Below are 16293 nucleotides of genomic sequence, written 5' to 3'. Positions count from 1 at the left end.
AAAACGTCTCAAAATTATAAATATAAAAAAATATAATAATAATAATTAAAACATAATTAAAATAATAATAATAATAATAATAAAACCCAAACGGCTGATAACATGTCAAGGAAAGCGACAAAACAAATCCAAATAGGATAAAGCCAGAATTTAAAAAAAGATTCTTCTGTCAAAAGCTAGTCACACTGTCAATGGTCACATGTTTAAAAGTGACATACTAACAGTGAGTAATCAGCAGGTGGCAGCATTGACACATTTTAAGAGCAGAAAGCTCTCGTTACTGTGGTGTCAGAGCAACTGAAGATCAGCTGATGATGTGTGTTTAGATATAATTACTGTATTGTGAATGTAATCCATGCAAACACCAGTAATGATAAGTCTACTACAGGGATTCCCCACACACAAAACATAAAAACACCTCAGCTATTATTTATAGACACTGTGGCAGATATGAGAACCATATTTAGAAAAGCCTAGGCAATTACATTACTTTACTGCTAAAAGTATGGAAGATGTGGTGCCCTTCATGTTCTGATGTGACACTTTGAATAGGCCTATGAGCCAAATCTGTAGAATCGTTTGAGAAGTGCCATTATCAGGAAATGTAAGGATGGTGCAAAAGTATAAAGTAAATAATAATAATAATAATAATAGCAACTAATAAAAGGTGCCTCCCCGCTTGATTTGAATGAGTATAGGCCTAATTTCCAGCCTTGAATTTGCAATCCAAATTGGGGTCCCAATAGCTTCACATAAGGCCACAAAAAGTGTGAAAAAACGGGTCTGAACCATAGACTATATATATAACTCGAAATGAATTTGATTAACTAGAACTGAACTAGAAATGAATATGATGGCATTTACATGTTCGAAGTTCAATTACAGCTCCTTAAGCTCACGGGAAATTCGTTCTCTGCATTTGACCCATCCTTAATGCTACTGGAGGTGAGTACCTGGAGGAAACCTACACAGAAAACCCCGGCCAGGTGGGAATCTAACCCGGGACTTTCAAGCTGTGAAGCATATTTAACTTTAATTATTTATATGTTTTCATTTAAAAAAAAAACGTTTTACTAATGTGTCTAGTGAAACAGTGGTCGCCCAGAGAAAAAAGACTGGGAAACCAAAACTGTTAAACTCATTGATATTTCAGAACAAACAGGGAGTTCAGTCTGAGGCCACAGAAATAGGCACTTGTGATGTTGGCAAATGTAGAAATGTCACTGTGAGTGGTACGACTGTTACCCAAAGCCACTGAGTGAGAGTGTGTGAGCGACTGGTACAAGAATAGCAGCATTCATGCAGCCCACATTACAGTCAGAGTGTGGACACAGCATGACTGAGACAGAGGGAGGAGAACCACAAAAACACTTTCAAAAGGACCAATATCCTCATAGGGGAATGGTTTTGTAACTCTATATTACCCAAAGGAGATTTATTTTTACACCCCTGGTGAAGAGTTCCTTGTTGTTTGTCAGGCTGGACTTTGGCCCACGTTTGCTGCTGAACAAACTGCACCCAGTGAGTCAGGAGCATCAGATGGCTGTCACATACTAATCAAGCAATGTGTCCTGAGCAACTGGTTTTTACCTTTTGTAAATGGAAAATTGTTAGTGATTTTATTGGTATTTATCTTATATTTAGTCTTAGTATAATGCCATATATTACCTTCTGAAAACCTTCATCTGGTTTCTGATTGTGTGGCCATACTGGGGGAGCTGTAAGTTTGCCTATTCATGTCAAACTCTGTGGCTCAACATTACTACAGTGACTGTGCTTTCAAAGTGGCCCATGTGGGCAAAAAGTGACTAAATATCTTAATTATGTTCATTCTACAATGACTAATATCCACATGGATTAAGCTGAGTGTCCTGTCAGTTATTTCAGTATGATTCATTATATACTGTACATGCTGCTTTTTAAAGAAGAATCACAGTGGGTCATTATCGAACTGAACGATGATGTTTTTACTGCTCAGATGACAGCGTAGTGCTAGTTTAGCATTTACAACACTGATTGATTATTAGGCTCACTCATCAATTTAAATACTGCACCAAACATGCAGACCATTGTGGGAGCCGACAGGTGAATGCTATTACACCCGGGACAAAGCAGCACCTGAATATACCCCGTTGAAATTTACCTTTTTTGTCACTTTTCTCTTAACACCACATTACCAAATTTCACCAAAATGGCCAGAAGAACCATGGTTCTATTACCTGAAAGTCGAGATCTATCAATAAGTGGAAATATTTGTTGTTGCTGCCACGGTTATGACCTAGTTCATAACCCAAACCTAGGTCAGTGTTTATCGGACCAAATGTGGAGTGAAGACATCTTACAACTTACAAGGGCTGGGACAAGATATCGGATCGCAATTTGTTTTCCGCAATACCAAGTACTTTATCAAGTATCACAATACTAAACTTATCTTAATTATTTACTCTGTTGGTCTATGAATGAAAGTGTGAATGGGCGACAGGTTCCTTATGTAAAGCGCTTTAGGCCTAATTAGTAGAAAAGCGCTATATAAATTCCATTTACCATTTACTGTATCGTAATGCGTATCAGATCGTTCCTGTAGTATCGTGATACGTATCGGATCGTGACAAAAGTGGATCGGCCAAGCCCTACTTCTTACTCTCATAGATCTGACAAGTTTCAGAAAAGAGATCAAGATGATCTCATCAGAAGATTTCTGCATTTTATAGTAATAAACCAATGGAGATTAAAATACAGTATATCTATTGAATAGATCTGTGCCACTAATAATCTGAACAGTTTCAATTGATAAATCAGGTGTAACAACTGTATGTGCTAATTTGAAGTATCAAATCAGGCCCTACAGGCTACTGTACTGGATGTGTTTAACAGGCCCACATCTCATTTCTCTACTTTTTATATTGTTTTCACACTACAGCCCTTAAAATAGCGGATTTCCTTGGTGAAGTTCAGTGAAAAACGAAATCCTTTATCCTTTTTTATAAATAAATGGCTTATAGCAGGTAGCCTTTATGCCTATGAACACAACTACTGCATGGTATTCGTCAAACCATAATGTGAACCTGCTCCTTACAGCACTATTTCTAACACAAAGTAAGTGACTGTGAGAGATTCTGTCGGGGGAACCCGGGATTCACATTCTGTTCAGTTTCATGAATCGATTAATTGGTTGTCTTACCAAACTATTATTGATAAACTGCTCATCACTGGCTGTGTCTCATTGTTTATGTTGTGTTACATCTCAGATGACACTTTACATTCTTTCTCCTTCTACGGCCAAATGATTGTTATCTTTTGCTCATCAATTAAAAGAAAAACTAACTGATACAAATCTTGAACACCCCTAATTCAGAGGGCTTTGAGTGAGGGACAAAAGCCAGCGCACTTCAATGACCTTTATTTAGTTTACAGATTTTTTTCCATTTGAAGTTCAGAAGAGCATAAGGGGAGCATTAGTGCTATTTACAATTGGTTTGAAAACGCTTATATCTGTACAGATTTGAACCCTGATCATTATAAACAATATCCTTAAGACCTAGTGCTGTTACAAAGCGATTTAAAGCAATAAAATAATAAACACAGAGGGGATTACATAAATTATTAACAAGTGAAAACAATTTTAAAGTAGCACAAGAAGAGAAACAAAACACAAGTAATTAGGGAGGTTTTTGCTGCTCTTAAGCACAAGACATTGTCAGCAAAGTGTATGTGAACTGGCTAGAGGCTAACCGTCAGCACAATCACGCTACACACCAATATACTGTTTATATCAACAAGATCTAGTCATGTCCTAGATAACAGTCTTATTAAATATATTCTACACGTCATCTTAGTTTCGAACATGACTCCCATCGGAAAATATAAAATAATCTGTACATTTGTAATCATTTGATGGCGCACATACAGCCTGTGCAAAATGGACTCGGATAGTGGAGTATTTTGGGGGAAATGGGCTTTTGAGGATTCCCTGTATCGTATATATAGTCGTCCCATTTACAGTTTGGAGATGCAGTTACGAATTCATTTTTCAACATTTGTTACAGTTACGAGTTCATTTTTCAACGTTCGTTACAGTTACAAGTTCATTTTTCAACGTTTGTTACGCACAGACCTTTTCAACAACTTGCACTGCTGAGAAATTGCCGACATTAAACCAGGAGTAAGTCGAGAGTCGTTTGTATAGTTGATTAGTTCAATAGGAATCTTAGTGAGCAGAAAACCATAACGTTTATTTCCCGCTTCTCCAAATTGCACGTGAAACAGAAACGAAACACTACAATCTCTTTGCAGACACACGACAGGAGCTGGATTAAGACAAATTCTAGCCAGTTCATTTTCTCGCTCGAACGGGTTACACAATAAAATCTTGTCACAGTCTCAATATGTGCAATTTTGATAGACAACTTAAACTGCAACTGTCATGATACTGTGCAAGACATCAACATCTGAATGACACAACCAAATAGAAGGGTCTCCGTTTATACATATAGACATTTGCATATTATATTGTTGCAGTACTCTAACATATTGCTCAATATTTTTGTGTTTTTTGCTAATATTTTGAAGCCCAAATTACACCCCATTTAATTCCTTCACAACACTGGTACAAAAGACTTTTTCTTTTTGACTGGGCAAAGAGAGGAAACTTTCAATCAATCACAACACTGATTGGTCAGTAATATATGTTTATATATAAATGCGTATATATGCACGGACTGTCAAAACACAGTCACGGATGACAAACAAATGTACCACCATTTGTTTGGTTGTTAGGCTTTGTTTGGCTAAAATATTGAGAGAGAAAAATGTCTTTAAAAAAAAGAATAATTATTTCTCTATTGTGCACTTCACTTGCACATGCAGAGGAGGGCAGTAGAGAGGACACACAGGTGAAGAGTCGTATTTTAATGTTGTGTCCTGGTTGTTTGGATCAGGCACGTTTAAGCTTCGTCTGCACCGGGGAGCGTGTATGGGCGGATGTGCAGAGCAATATATATAGAGAGAATTTATGGTTGTGTGTGTGTGTTAGTGGTTAAAATCCTTTGCCGTAGAAGAAAAAAAACAAGGCCACACGCAAAAACTCGGGCACTGCATTACTGTGACAACCAGCGGAAAAACTGACTGCAAACAGATCGGCCATGGGTAGCAAAATGAGTCGACGGTAGGTAACGGTATGGCAGCAGAAGGCTCAACAAGGTGTGTATTTAGAAATTTGAAAATAACAACAAAACGATAAAAGAAGCAACAATAACATGCAAATCCAGTTCCTTCCTAGGGACAAATAATCAAGTTCAACAAACGGAATCAACGCTATTGTTTAAATCAGCTCTATAAGTCCTGGCGCCCGCGGCCCGTTTGTTTGTCTCTATGTCAGAGGGGACGCGCAGCAGGAAAGGTGTTGTCCGAATGCGTGTCCGTCTTGTTGTTGCGTCAGACAGGCGACAGGGAGATGAGCTCGTTACTATCCCGGGACGCAGAGGGCAGGAGGAGGATGTGGAGGTGTGGATTTACAGGATGACACAGCAGTTGCTCTCGCCGGTCTTCTCTCGATTTCTCTGACCTGCAACATAGAAATAATCGGTGTTAAAAGCTAAATAGCGAATCTTAATTAACGGTATCTGATATAGGCCTGCGAGATTAAGAGCCGACTGAATCCAAATGTCTTGTGTGAAGCTTCTCTTTACAGGTGTAGATATGAATAATAAAGCAAATGTTTAGAGGAGCTGAAATTAACATGCAACAATACATAAATGAAGCAGTTGTAAGTGTTTAATATTCCAAAGCTGTACCTAATATCCACAGAAACACCCTCAACTCTTTCCAAGGACCAAACAAACACTTCTCCTCTTCTATACGTCCCTCTGAAAACTCTCTATTGTCTCTGGCGATGGTTGGAGTAAACAAAGTCATCGTTGGTTGTTTGCCAGCTCTATTCTTTTTTTTTGCTCTGAACGTACACAGTAGTTTTTACGGGCCCAGATGGCAAACCCGCCTCCTCCTTTTGTTTCATCTTCCACTTTCAGGGGCTTTTGTAAACACAAGTTAATGCGCAGATGCTACACAAAAGCACGACTGAAAATGTATTGACAATGTGTTTACAGTTTTCAATGGGAAGAACTGTGAGTGACGAGACGGGGATCGGAAAGATCTCCCCAAGTCCATTGACATATCCTTCAGGGCTGCACAATAAATCCACAACATATTACTGGATTGAGTTGTGTTGGATTTTTGATGTACTGTACAGCGTTGAACTAATTTAGTAAAATATTGTAATAATATTGTTATCTCCTTATTGAAGTAATAAAATAAAATCAAACTTTATTTATAAAGTGCTTTACAGCTTAATATCAAATTGCCCTTGACCCATCTAGCCACTGCACTTCCACTCTAACCATTACTTTATATCGTTACTATAAAATAATGGCTCAGATATACTGTGCCTTGGGTTTTTACTCTGCGTTAAACATCTGACATCTGCACTGGGTCTGACTGTTGGGAAAGTGGCTGCCAATCGACCTCAGTGGCGTCTCTGACCACCATCACTCACACAACAGGTACTATGTGCGAGAAAAACAAAAAGTATTGGCAATGGAAACGATTAACCTTGATGAAACGTAAAAACCAAAAGAAATATTAAATCATTTTCTGGAAATGTTTTAACTATTTAAAGAATCACTACTAATTCTAGCCACAAGGGGTCAGTAGAAAAACATCGTACAGCACATCGTACAGACTTAAAAGGCAAGATGGAGCTGTGTTTCTCAATACAGTGTTTCCCTAGAGGCATGTTCTCTGACAGCTCTCACCTTCAGGAGAGACGATGAGATGATTTTGTGTTTTTGTTTCGTTCTTTGACTCAGTCCAAGTTTATACCAGGTATAGTCTATATTTTATATGCCCAATGCCCCGGTGGGGGTCTTATTCTTAACTTCTGCACTTCCTTATTATGAAGTGGCACTTGATAAGTATGTGCCAGTTTTCTGAGTTGTCCTGATGTTACCTTTTCACTTCAAAGATTTGATAACTTGCAATGCGTGCGTTTAAGTTTCCCCAAGTTATGTAAATGAAGCACATCTATCTTTGTAATTCAATTTTACGCTCATCATAAAAATCTGCGGGGGCCCGTGCATGTTTGGGTTGCCGTTTAAAGCCATTTGAGATCGTCTTGAGTAGCTATAAATCATGTGTTGTGAAACCAGCAGATGCTTGGATATGATCCCACCAAACAAAGGCAAAATAGAGCCCTTATGATTTATCCTCTGAAAACTGCTTTGTGTCCCGAGGTTACACGTAAAGCAGCCAACTATTCGCACCAGTGAGGATTTTTGTGTGTAAAGTTAAATAATAGAAGATGCGGGGCGGTGCGGTGGGTGAAAAGCATTTGAAAGAGAAAGTGGAGCAAACGGGAGCTGGTTACCTTGGGAATTTGGCTCGGGCAAAGTCTCTCTGGCAACTAAATGCATCACTGTGGTCTTCCCCAAGGGCAGTTTGAGAGCTGTGAGGAGAGAAAGAGACGAAATGCAAGAGTTATTCAACAATTTAAAGTGTTTCTGAGTAAACGGCATAACATAGTGCAATTAGGAAGTACATTATAGGCTGAGCGGTAAACTTTATCTCTTTAGGGGCTTCAGGCCTCTCGTCTTCGTCAAATACAGAGACTGAGATCCGGCTTTATGCCACAAGGAGGTTGGTTGTTTTTAGTATTTCTTAGGACAATTGTAATATAATGTGATAAATAATAAAGCGGTTTCCATCTGACTGAGATTTTACTTTTTTTTTTGCTAATAGTGAAAAACAAAAAAAACACATGGTTACATTAAAATATGTAAAAGTTCAATTTCAGTCATGATGTTCTATTTTAGCCCGTTTTGGTTATAAATTAGTTTTATTTTTAAGTCTTGTCATGATACAGTTTGGTGAATAACCAATATGTTGAAATAGTTGAGTATACAGTGGTAGGGAAAAGCATGTGAACCCTTTGAAATTCTTCCTGTGAATGTTTACATGTTATGGCCAATAAACCAGTTATTGTTTGGGTGGTGTTAGTTAAGCAGACACTCATTTTTGTGATTTAAATGAAGATCAGACCACATTTTATGACCAATTTAGGCAGAAATGAGAGAAATTCAAAATACATACATACTTTTTCCTTCCACTGTAGCAATCATATCTATAATGTGTCTATATTCAGACGGATAGCATTTTTTGTTTTTATTACATGCAGCCCTAGTTTGAGGTTCAGAGGCCAAATGCGGCCTGCCAAGCCCTTCAATTTTACCCGAAAAATATAATCAAGTCCAACATGCATTGGGTAAAAAAACAATGTTTTGACAAAGAAAGATTACCCATAACTGTCTGTGTAGTCTCTCAGTCGTACAAGAGTTGTGTCCATCTACGCAAAACTGTTGCTATTTGATGATGCTTTTCTAAATGTGTTCAGGTGATTACAAAAATCTATGTAGCCCTTGCATCAATATGTTTGGCCCTACCTGATTTAGAGTCTCGGCAGTGAAGGGTTTCAATGGTTTAAACATCTTTTTCTGAAATGTGATGTTATTCCTGTATTAGTTTGAGCAGTTCATATTTCAGTCCTCGCTCAAAGGTTAATGCTGTGTTTAAAATGTGCACCGGTCCGAAACGCTATCAGATTCTCGATACTTGTCAGAAAAACCCACATAATTTAGACAATTTTTCAGTCGTGCTGCTGAAGTCCAAGTAGGAAATTCATCTTCTACGAATAGGCAGTTGTACGTCTAGTTCAGTGGTTAAAACTTGGCGCATCACAGAGACACTATAAACGAAACTATTTGTTATGAAGTAATTAAATAACAACCACGTTTGCATGTGTTAAGCACCGCAGCAATGACAGAGAGTGTGACTGGCAGACTCCTTTATCTTATCGACAGTACGCATTTGAAACATTTGACACCGCTGATAAGAGGATTAATCTGAACCGTAATGCCGTGATGGGCATGTAAAGCGGGTTAGGGGCTGCAATAACTTAATTAACCACAGAAAGTCACATGACACATACAAAATCAGGTTACATCAGTTTAAAAGGTGCTAATGCGAGGGAGAGAAAAGAAGTGGACAGCAGCTCCAAAGACATTTTCCGTTGTTATTAAGAGGAGATTATATTACCTCGACTTAGTCTTTCCCTGTAGCTTCTTCTTTTTTTTTATTTAGCTGCAGCCTACAAGGTCAGGGACTGGCATAACCCCAAATTGACTAAAAGGCCTCAAAGCCAAAAAGGGAAAAGTAAGTGCACTAAAGAAACCATCCTTTTTTCTCAGGGTATTCACTCCCCCCCCTCCCCTCCCTCTCTCCCTCCCCTGCCCGTCTCTCTGTCCGTCCATCCTGTCCAAACGCCAGTCTTCACCCCTCTCCTTCCTGACAGTGACTTTCTCCTCCCCCCCTCCCTCTCTCCCTCTCTCTCTCTCTTTCTCCACTTCCTGCCCTCGCTCGTCCCGTCAAAGCGGGCCTGTCCAGGGGCACTGAGGAGCCTCTGTTCAGGGCTGGGGAAAACCATGAGAACAGCACACAGCCGTTTCCAACAACACACGCCTGTGAATTTAGACTGCGCATGAGGACGGGGCCATAGACGGGCTTCACCGCTGCCGAGAGGGGTGCTGGTGTGGTCAAGTGAAAATATCATTGCGTAAAAATAATATCACCCCGCGGGCACTGCTGGAGACGGGAAAAGAGTCAGCAAAATCAGACACTGAACAAGAAGTAGGAAGCGTAATGCAGTGTCTTACTATTTTGTGTGTGTTTGTATTTTAGCGACAAGGGGAACTACTGTACTAAAAGCTGTGATGAAATGAAACTTCCCCTTCGTTTGTAGAGTACATGAGGGTGTGTTTTCTCACCTCCTAGTGTGACGTTGCCGTGGAGGAAGCGTCCCTGGTAGATGAGCCGCAGGATGCTGGGACTGCTCACCTGCTCCTCCTCCCAGTCTGAAATAAACAAGACACAGAGACACAGGGGGCGTTAGGGGGGGAAGAAATCAACACTGCAACCAATAACTTTGACAAACAGGACTGGGATTGAAAGTTCCGACACTTGGTCATGTTCTGGTTTTAAGTATTTCCAAAGTATGTCCAAAAGCCTGTTAAGAATAAGACTTTCTGATGATCATTTTCAGCCACTGTCCTTAATTAATAGTCCGGTTCACTATGTTTAGATTTTACTATTTGGAAAGCTTATGGTATAAGTAATGAGAAAAACAATGTTTCCATTTGCCCTTGTCATTTGGTTAAATTGTGGAATTGACTCTGTGCATAACATTAACATTTCTTGGGCGGCGTTGTTATGATTTGAAGTTATGCAATGTCAATTATACCATTCTTCCATTAGGGTAAATGGGGAGTCCTTGTCATCCCTACGGCAACAACGTGAAAAATATGACAAGGGTTTTGCTTACCTTTTTGATTGGAACGACCAAATGGAATTTTCTGCCAAATTTCATGAATTTCTACCAAACAACGTTTTTTTACTCCCCATATAAATGTTCGCTATTACGGCACCTTTATTTTTCAGAGCAAATGGAAACATTGTTTTTCTGGTCGCTTATTTAATAACGTTTTCAAAAATGTGTAGTTTTAGAACTCTCCACAAAAATCCGGCAAAATTACATAGTGAACCAGACTATAATGTGAGAACAAATAGCTTACTTACTTTTCCTAATGAAAACAAATAACAATCGCCGTGTCAACACATCTATAAACAGACTCCATTATAGTTGCATGCTTGGAGACAAAGGCCAATTTAATCTGTTAACACATGTTCTTTGTTGGATCACCAACTCTTGCCCTGGAGGTGTTCTGAGGCTTTTGTTTTCAGTGATTATATGCAAAATCTGTAACCAGTGGTTTTGCTGGGACGTCTTGCGAGGGGAATGCGAGGGGAGCGTTAGGTGTGGCTGTGAAGAGTCAAAGACACGGCAGTAAATGAGAGGCGGCGGCGGCGGGGGGAGCAGAGGCTGCAGTCCAGATGTGTCTGGAGTCAGTGAAGGGTGTTACTGCAGATGCCTGAGCCGGGGCGGGCCGAGTTCACACGTGCTCGGGGGTGACAAGGAACAAAAGACCAGGACCAAACGGAGAGGGGTAATCTCTACACCACACAATGATTCATCAACTGAGAGGAGTGCTTCATTTTTGTATTATTTGGAAGAGTAAACAATCCGGGAAATACTTTGGAATCAAATACATGAGATGACACTGGGTTTAATGGGATCCCACTGTATCTGTTACAGCCTTTTCCCCCATCTGTCACACCAGTCCAACAATGTTCCTGTAACTATCGATTTACAAAAACACTGACAAATGCATTAAAAAGCAAAAACAAATGACTTGCAAATGTGTATGCCACTGATAACATAGGATTTTTTTTATACAATAGTGAATGATCGAAAAGAGTCTTTTTTTTAGTTAATCCCATTGTCACTGTCTGTTGGTTTACGATAAAATCTGTGTATTATTTTTAATTCAAAATACCTCTTTGTCGTCCTGTCTTTGTTAAATCAGGTCTCTCCTCACATTCCACCCTATTAAATCATGATTGTATTTCATGTTCACCGTGAGCACTTCCACGTGAGGCCGGGCTCTGGGTGTTTTCAAGGTGTGGCGGCTGAGGTCAGTGTTGGATTAAACTGAACGGCGCTCTGGGAGTGGGCGTTTGGACTGACCAGAGGTGGAAGAGCTGTGCTTCACATTCCTATACGCAGTGACAATCAGAGCGAAAGAAGAGAGGCTAATTAACCACTCCAAAGGCTACCCCACAATGCACTGCAGTCCTGCCAGTGCGTAATTAGCAGAGCATTGGATGTGATCTGTGGCTCCACAATACATGGAGCTTCCTCAAAGGCTTTTGTTGGAGCAAAGTGTCAGATCATTTGCAATGCAGTGAGCACATTGTGGCAGTGCCCAGGTCAGAAACGGATCAGGAATCTCTGCACATTACTGCTGAAGATGATGTCAGTAAAATCAGAAAATCTGAATTAGCAAAGTCTAGTGGTGAATTTATAATGACATGTATCGTCAAATACAGTGTTAAATATGCACAGACTGTGGGAGACATTTACTGTGTGTAAATGTTTAGATCTTTCACTACTGAGCGCTGGTGGAAAAACACAGATTCATGAAGCTAGAGTTCTGTTTTATAAATATTAGGTGCAAAATTGAAAGTCTATGACATTATAAACTGCTCAGGTAGTTTGTGATTCAAGTTAAGTCGGGTCGAATTCAACATAGCTTGACTGTTGTTGCATTTTTACATAATATTTTGGCTTTGGGCAGACGAGAAACACCCAGCCCTTTGAGACGGTGAGCTAAGTCTACAAACACACTTCCAGACAGCTGCTATTCGATTAAAAACATCCCTCCTACTGCTTATCCAAGAGCCGCACTTCCCTCTCCCCAGTCACCAGCTCCAAGGGATTCTGAGACATTCCCAACTGAGTGAAAGTCCCCACAGCAGGCACTCTACTTGTTTTGTTCCAACGCTTACCTTGGTGAACTCAGAATGGAGGTCTACTCTGAGCTTCTCCCAAGCCTTTCTTGGTAGCAGTTTCAGTCATATCGGGGATATTGAATTTTGTAAATTGGATTGCTGCAAGATCTGAATTTTCAGTCTCGTAAAAAATGTATTTAAAAGGGCTGAAATTGAGACAGTGGGGCTCTTATCCACAGGTGGTCCAGACCAATCACATGGAAGTATTGCCGTGAGTGAGCAGGTTTTACATTTGTCAGCAGCAGTGAGCACTTCCATCGATGCTAACTAACGACACGGTGCTGCTACATACGTACATTATCTATATACATACAACTAAATAATTAAGTGCTTTAATCCGTTGTTGTTTAGTTACATTTTGAAACTTAGCTGTGGCAAAAACAAGGTGCACTTGATCTTATCAGCAGCAAATGATCTGCTGAAAGTCTGTTTATCTTAACTGCGCTATAACAAGCAGCCCGTGTTGAAAACTAACAGATTAAAGATGCACTGTGCAACTGTTTATCTTAAAAAAAGTTGATAGTAGTGCATATTTGACGTTTCAGTGACTTTTCATGTTAGCATAGCGCCTTTACTTGCCATCCCCGATGCCCTGTAGGCTCCAGGATCAATTGTTTTTTAGGTTTTCACTGCTGATTGAACCATATTCATGGTTACATACACATGACATTCCGAAAACCTACCAGAAATCCTAAAAAACCTGTAATAAAATTGATCCTGAAGCATCAGAGAGGACACCGGGATGGAAAGTGAACGCGCCAACCTAACCACCCATACAGCCGCAGGGTCAGTGAAAGGTCAAATACGCACTAATATTTACATAAAAAGTTGCCTAGTGCACCTTTAAAATGCTCTGGACATGCACTGAAGATCCATGTTGCAAACCTGTCACAGAGACCACTTTCCTACACAGAGCTTTGAACCTCTTACATTATCTAATTAGACCATTGAACTTTCTACATTTCTGCCCCTCTCGTGTGTATGTGCAGACTCACCCATCGGCCAGTTGTCGTACACATGTTTTGCGATGTCTGCTGCCGAGTGGCTCGGGGAGAACAGGAACTCTTTCGTTTTCCCACTGACCAGAATGAGCCTCAGGTTTATCTGCAACACAAACATGCAAAGTACATCAGAAAAGAACATCTGGAAGCCAAACAATGCATAGCCACATCAGTACTGACTGTTTAGCCTCCATTTGAAAAGATATACAACAAAGATTGGACTTGGTTTCAGGAAATATGGACCAAAACAAACTATCAGTTGATGGTTAGATAGATGATACAATTCACTTTCTTGTGTTATTAATTTAACAATAATAATTGAATGTACATATACACCTTGTTGTTTGTTATGTGATCTCTTTGTTAATAAAAGAAAATCTCTATAAATTGTGAGGAAAAACAAGAAGATATGGACATCATATTATTAATTCAAAGGCAGGAAGCACGCACGAGTTGAAAGTAATTAAATGGTGAGCCGAGGACTGCACATCCGGATCAGCAACAACCATCCAATATCCTGACGCCACTTTACCGTTTTTCCACATTTCACTTGAAGCACACTTCATTGTATTATAGGTACATGTGGAAGGGTGTGTACGAGTAAGACGCTGCTACGTAACAATATTTAACTGAACAAAATCATTACTTACATTCATTACATCTAGCTACTCCCGCTGACGCAAACTGAAAACATGGCTGTGACTGCAATATCACGAGCCAGTGCCACAAGCCTTGATAAACGAGGAGTAGGACTGGTTATAGTAGTGCAGAAACATTCCCTAGATTGAACTGTGCAAGCTGTTACTTCTTGCAAAACAAATAAATAAAAAGATCTTGAGGTCATGATCTGGTCACTCCCTTCTTCAGCCTAGAATCTCATGTCTGTGTGTGTCCGTCTAACACTGGTAAATTGGGTGGGATTCTACGGCAAACAACAGCCTTCTGGAGTCCACTACCAAGGCTAAGCTCTTCCTCTCACTGGGATACTTCTGGGCATGGATGCTAAGAAAATAGAAGAAGTAATAGGACTAGAATTATATATCACAAAAATGAGAAAAAACTAACATTATATGACTTCGCTTTACTGTTATGGAGTTCTGTCTCATTACAGGATTCCAGTCTATATTCCTTTTAACATTTTGTTAAACATTCGATATAAAATCCCTGCATCCACTCACTCATCCCCCACTCAGCTTCGCCTATTGACACATCAACAACCTTTTGTGTTGTGGATTGCGTTTTTACAGCTAATTTCCTGTGGAGTAGGCTCTTAAACCCCTCCAGCGACCTCCTGATGATTATTTATGAACACGTTGGATGTAATAATAAAAGCTTATTGGGGGACTGCCATCTGCCCTCGACGACTTGCATTTGAACTTCGCAGCCAGAACCAGTTGGATCCGTCTGATCTTTCAATGCTGAACTAATGAGCAGGTCACAACATAGGCTAGACTGAATCCAAGGCTTTTATGATAACATCTAGAGTGTTTATGTGCCAGCGCATATCGAACAAGCCTTGTAATCCGAACCATTAACATAACTAGAGATGAATGGCAACGGTGGGGAAACAGGTTTGTGGAGCGAGTCAAAACAATGAAACGGGAAAACATTAAGTAAAAGTTATTAGTGGAGTTTAGAAGCACCATTAAAAAGGTCTTCGGAAATAAATAAATGGCACTGCTGCATGTTTAAGAATTCTTTGTACATTATTAAGTCAATTTGCAGCAATGAACATTTTCGAACCTTTTTCAATCATAGTTTAACATTATGAACAAACTAACAAACTGAGGACTTAATGAAACATTTAGAATGAAATATTATTAAGATTATTCTCTACATCTATGAAATTTACAACAGAATGTATAGCGCACATAAAGCCAAAGTAAATATCATTCTATACCCTTTTTATGAGCTAAAATCAAGTTGAAGTCTCAAGCAAAGTAATAAGAGCTATGAGACTAAAAAAACAGAACCTGAAGGACAGACAAGTCAAAATAAAATAGTTCAAGTCAGCTCTAAAACAGAAGTAAGTAAACCGGGTCGAAACTAAGGCAAGAAAGGTCTATGTCGGAAGTAAGACTCACTGTTGGACTAACAGAGGTCTAAGCCAGGAGGACAAGAGCAAATCTAAGCCGGGACTAAATAGTGGTTTGAATTCAAACAAAATTGGGACCGATTAACATTCTTGACAACCACAACAGGCCTCGGTACCACAGTTTGAGACCCCTCTTCTCTCACAGACTCCAGAGACTTAACACAGGGTTTTCCCACACAGCTTCACACAGTGCGTCTTTGAGCCCAGAGGTCTGTCTGGGGCGTGTTTGTTTTAGCCGACTGTAAGCGCCGGCCGTGAGCTGCAGCGAGCGCGTGGCAGTCGCACGTGTGTGTCACTGCCTGTGGCCTCTTCCATGTGCCCACCCGCCCCCACCACCTGCACACGGAAACACGCCAACTGCAAAACCAGCGTCTATATGAACATGAGGTAAAGACACTTCAGAATAACAAGGGTTGAGTTGTTTTTACTGGTTCACGGAAGGACTATTGATCCACAAAATGGGAAATTAAAAGCTCTGACGCACGATAAAAACTCAATAAGTAAAAAGGCGTAATAGGAATAGAATAATACTGAAAACAACACGATATATTTGACATTTTTTGTAGGTATTACTGTAGGTTTCTTTTGCACCCTCACATTCTTATCACAGATACCACTGTCAAAAACAAACTCAGATTATGAACTAGGGCTGAAACAACGAATCGATTACTAAAATAGTTGTCA

General features: G+C 39.8%; 1 protein-coding gene across 1 annotated transcript in view; it reads right to left on the bottom strand.

Annotated features, from left to right (window-relative positions):
* Positions 1 to 3384: 3384 nt before the first annotated feature.
* ubl3a (ubiquitin-like 3a) overlaps positions 3385 to 16293 on the bottom strand; it is a 44774-nt gene continuing 31865 nt past the window's right edge. The window contains exons 2-5 of the mRNA XM_079566947.1: positions 13509 to 13617; positions 9873 to 9959; positions 7421 to 7498; positions 3385 to 5563 (exon numbers count right to left, since the gene is read on the bottom strand). Of these exons, the coding sequence (XP_079423073.1) occupies positions 5511 to 5563; positions 7421 to 7498; positions 9873 to 9959; positions 13509 to 13617 (327 nt within the window). The 3' untranslated portion in view covers positions 3385 to 5510. The remainder of the gene's footprint in view (positions 5564 to 7420; positions 7499 to 9872; positions 9960 to 13508; positions 13618 to 16293) is intronic.

This window comes from Gobius niger, assembly GCF_951799975.1.
Source record: "Gobius niger genome assembly, chromosome: 11".
Taxonomy (NCBI): Eukaryota; Metazoa; Chordata; class Actinopteri; order Gobiiformes; family Gobiidae; genus Gobius; species Gobius niger.
This window is presented reverse-complemented; position numbering and strand designations above follow the sequence as displayed.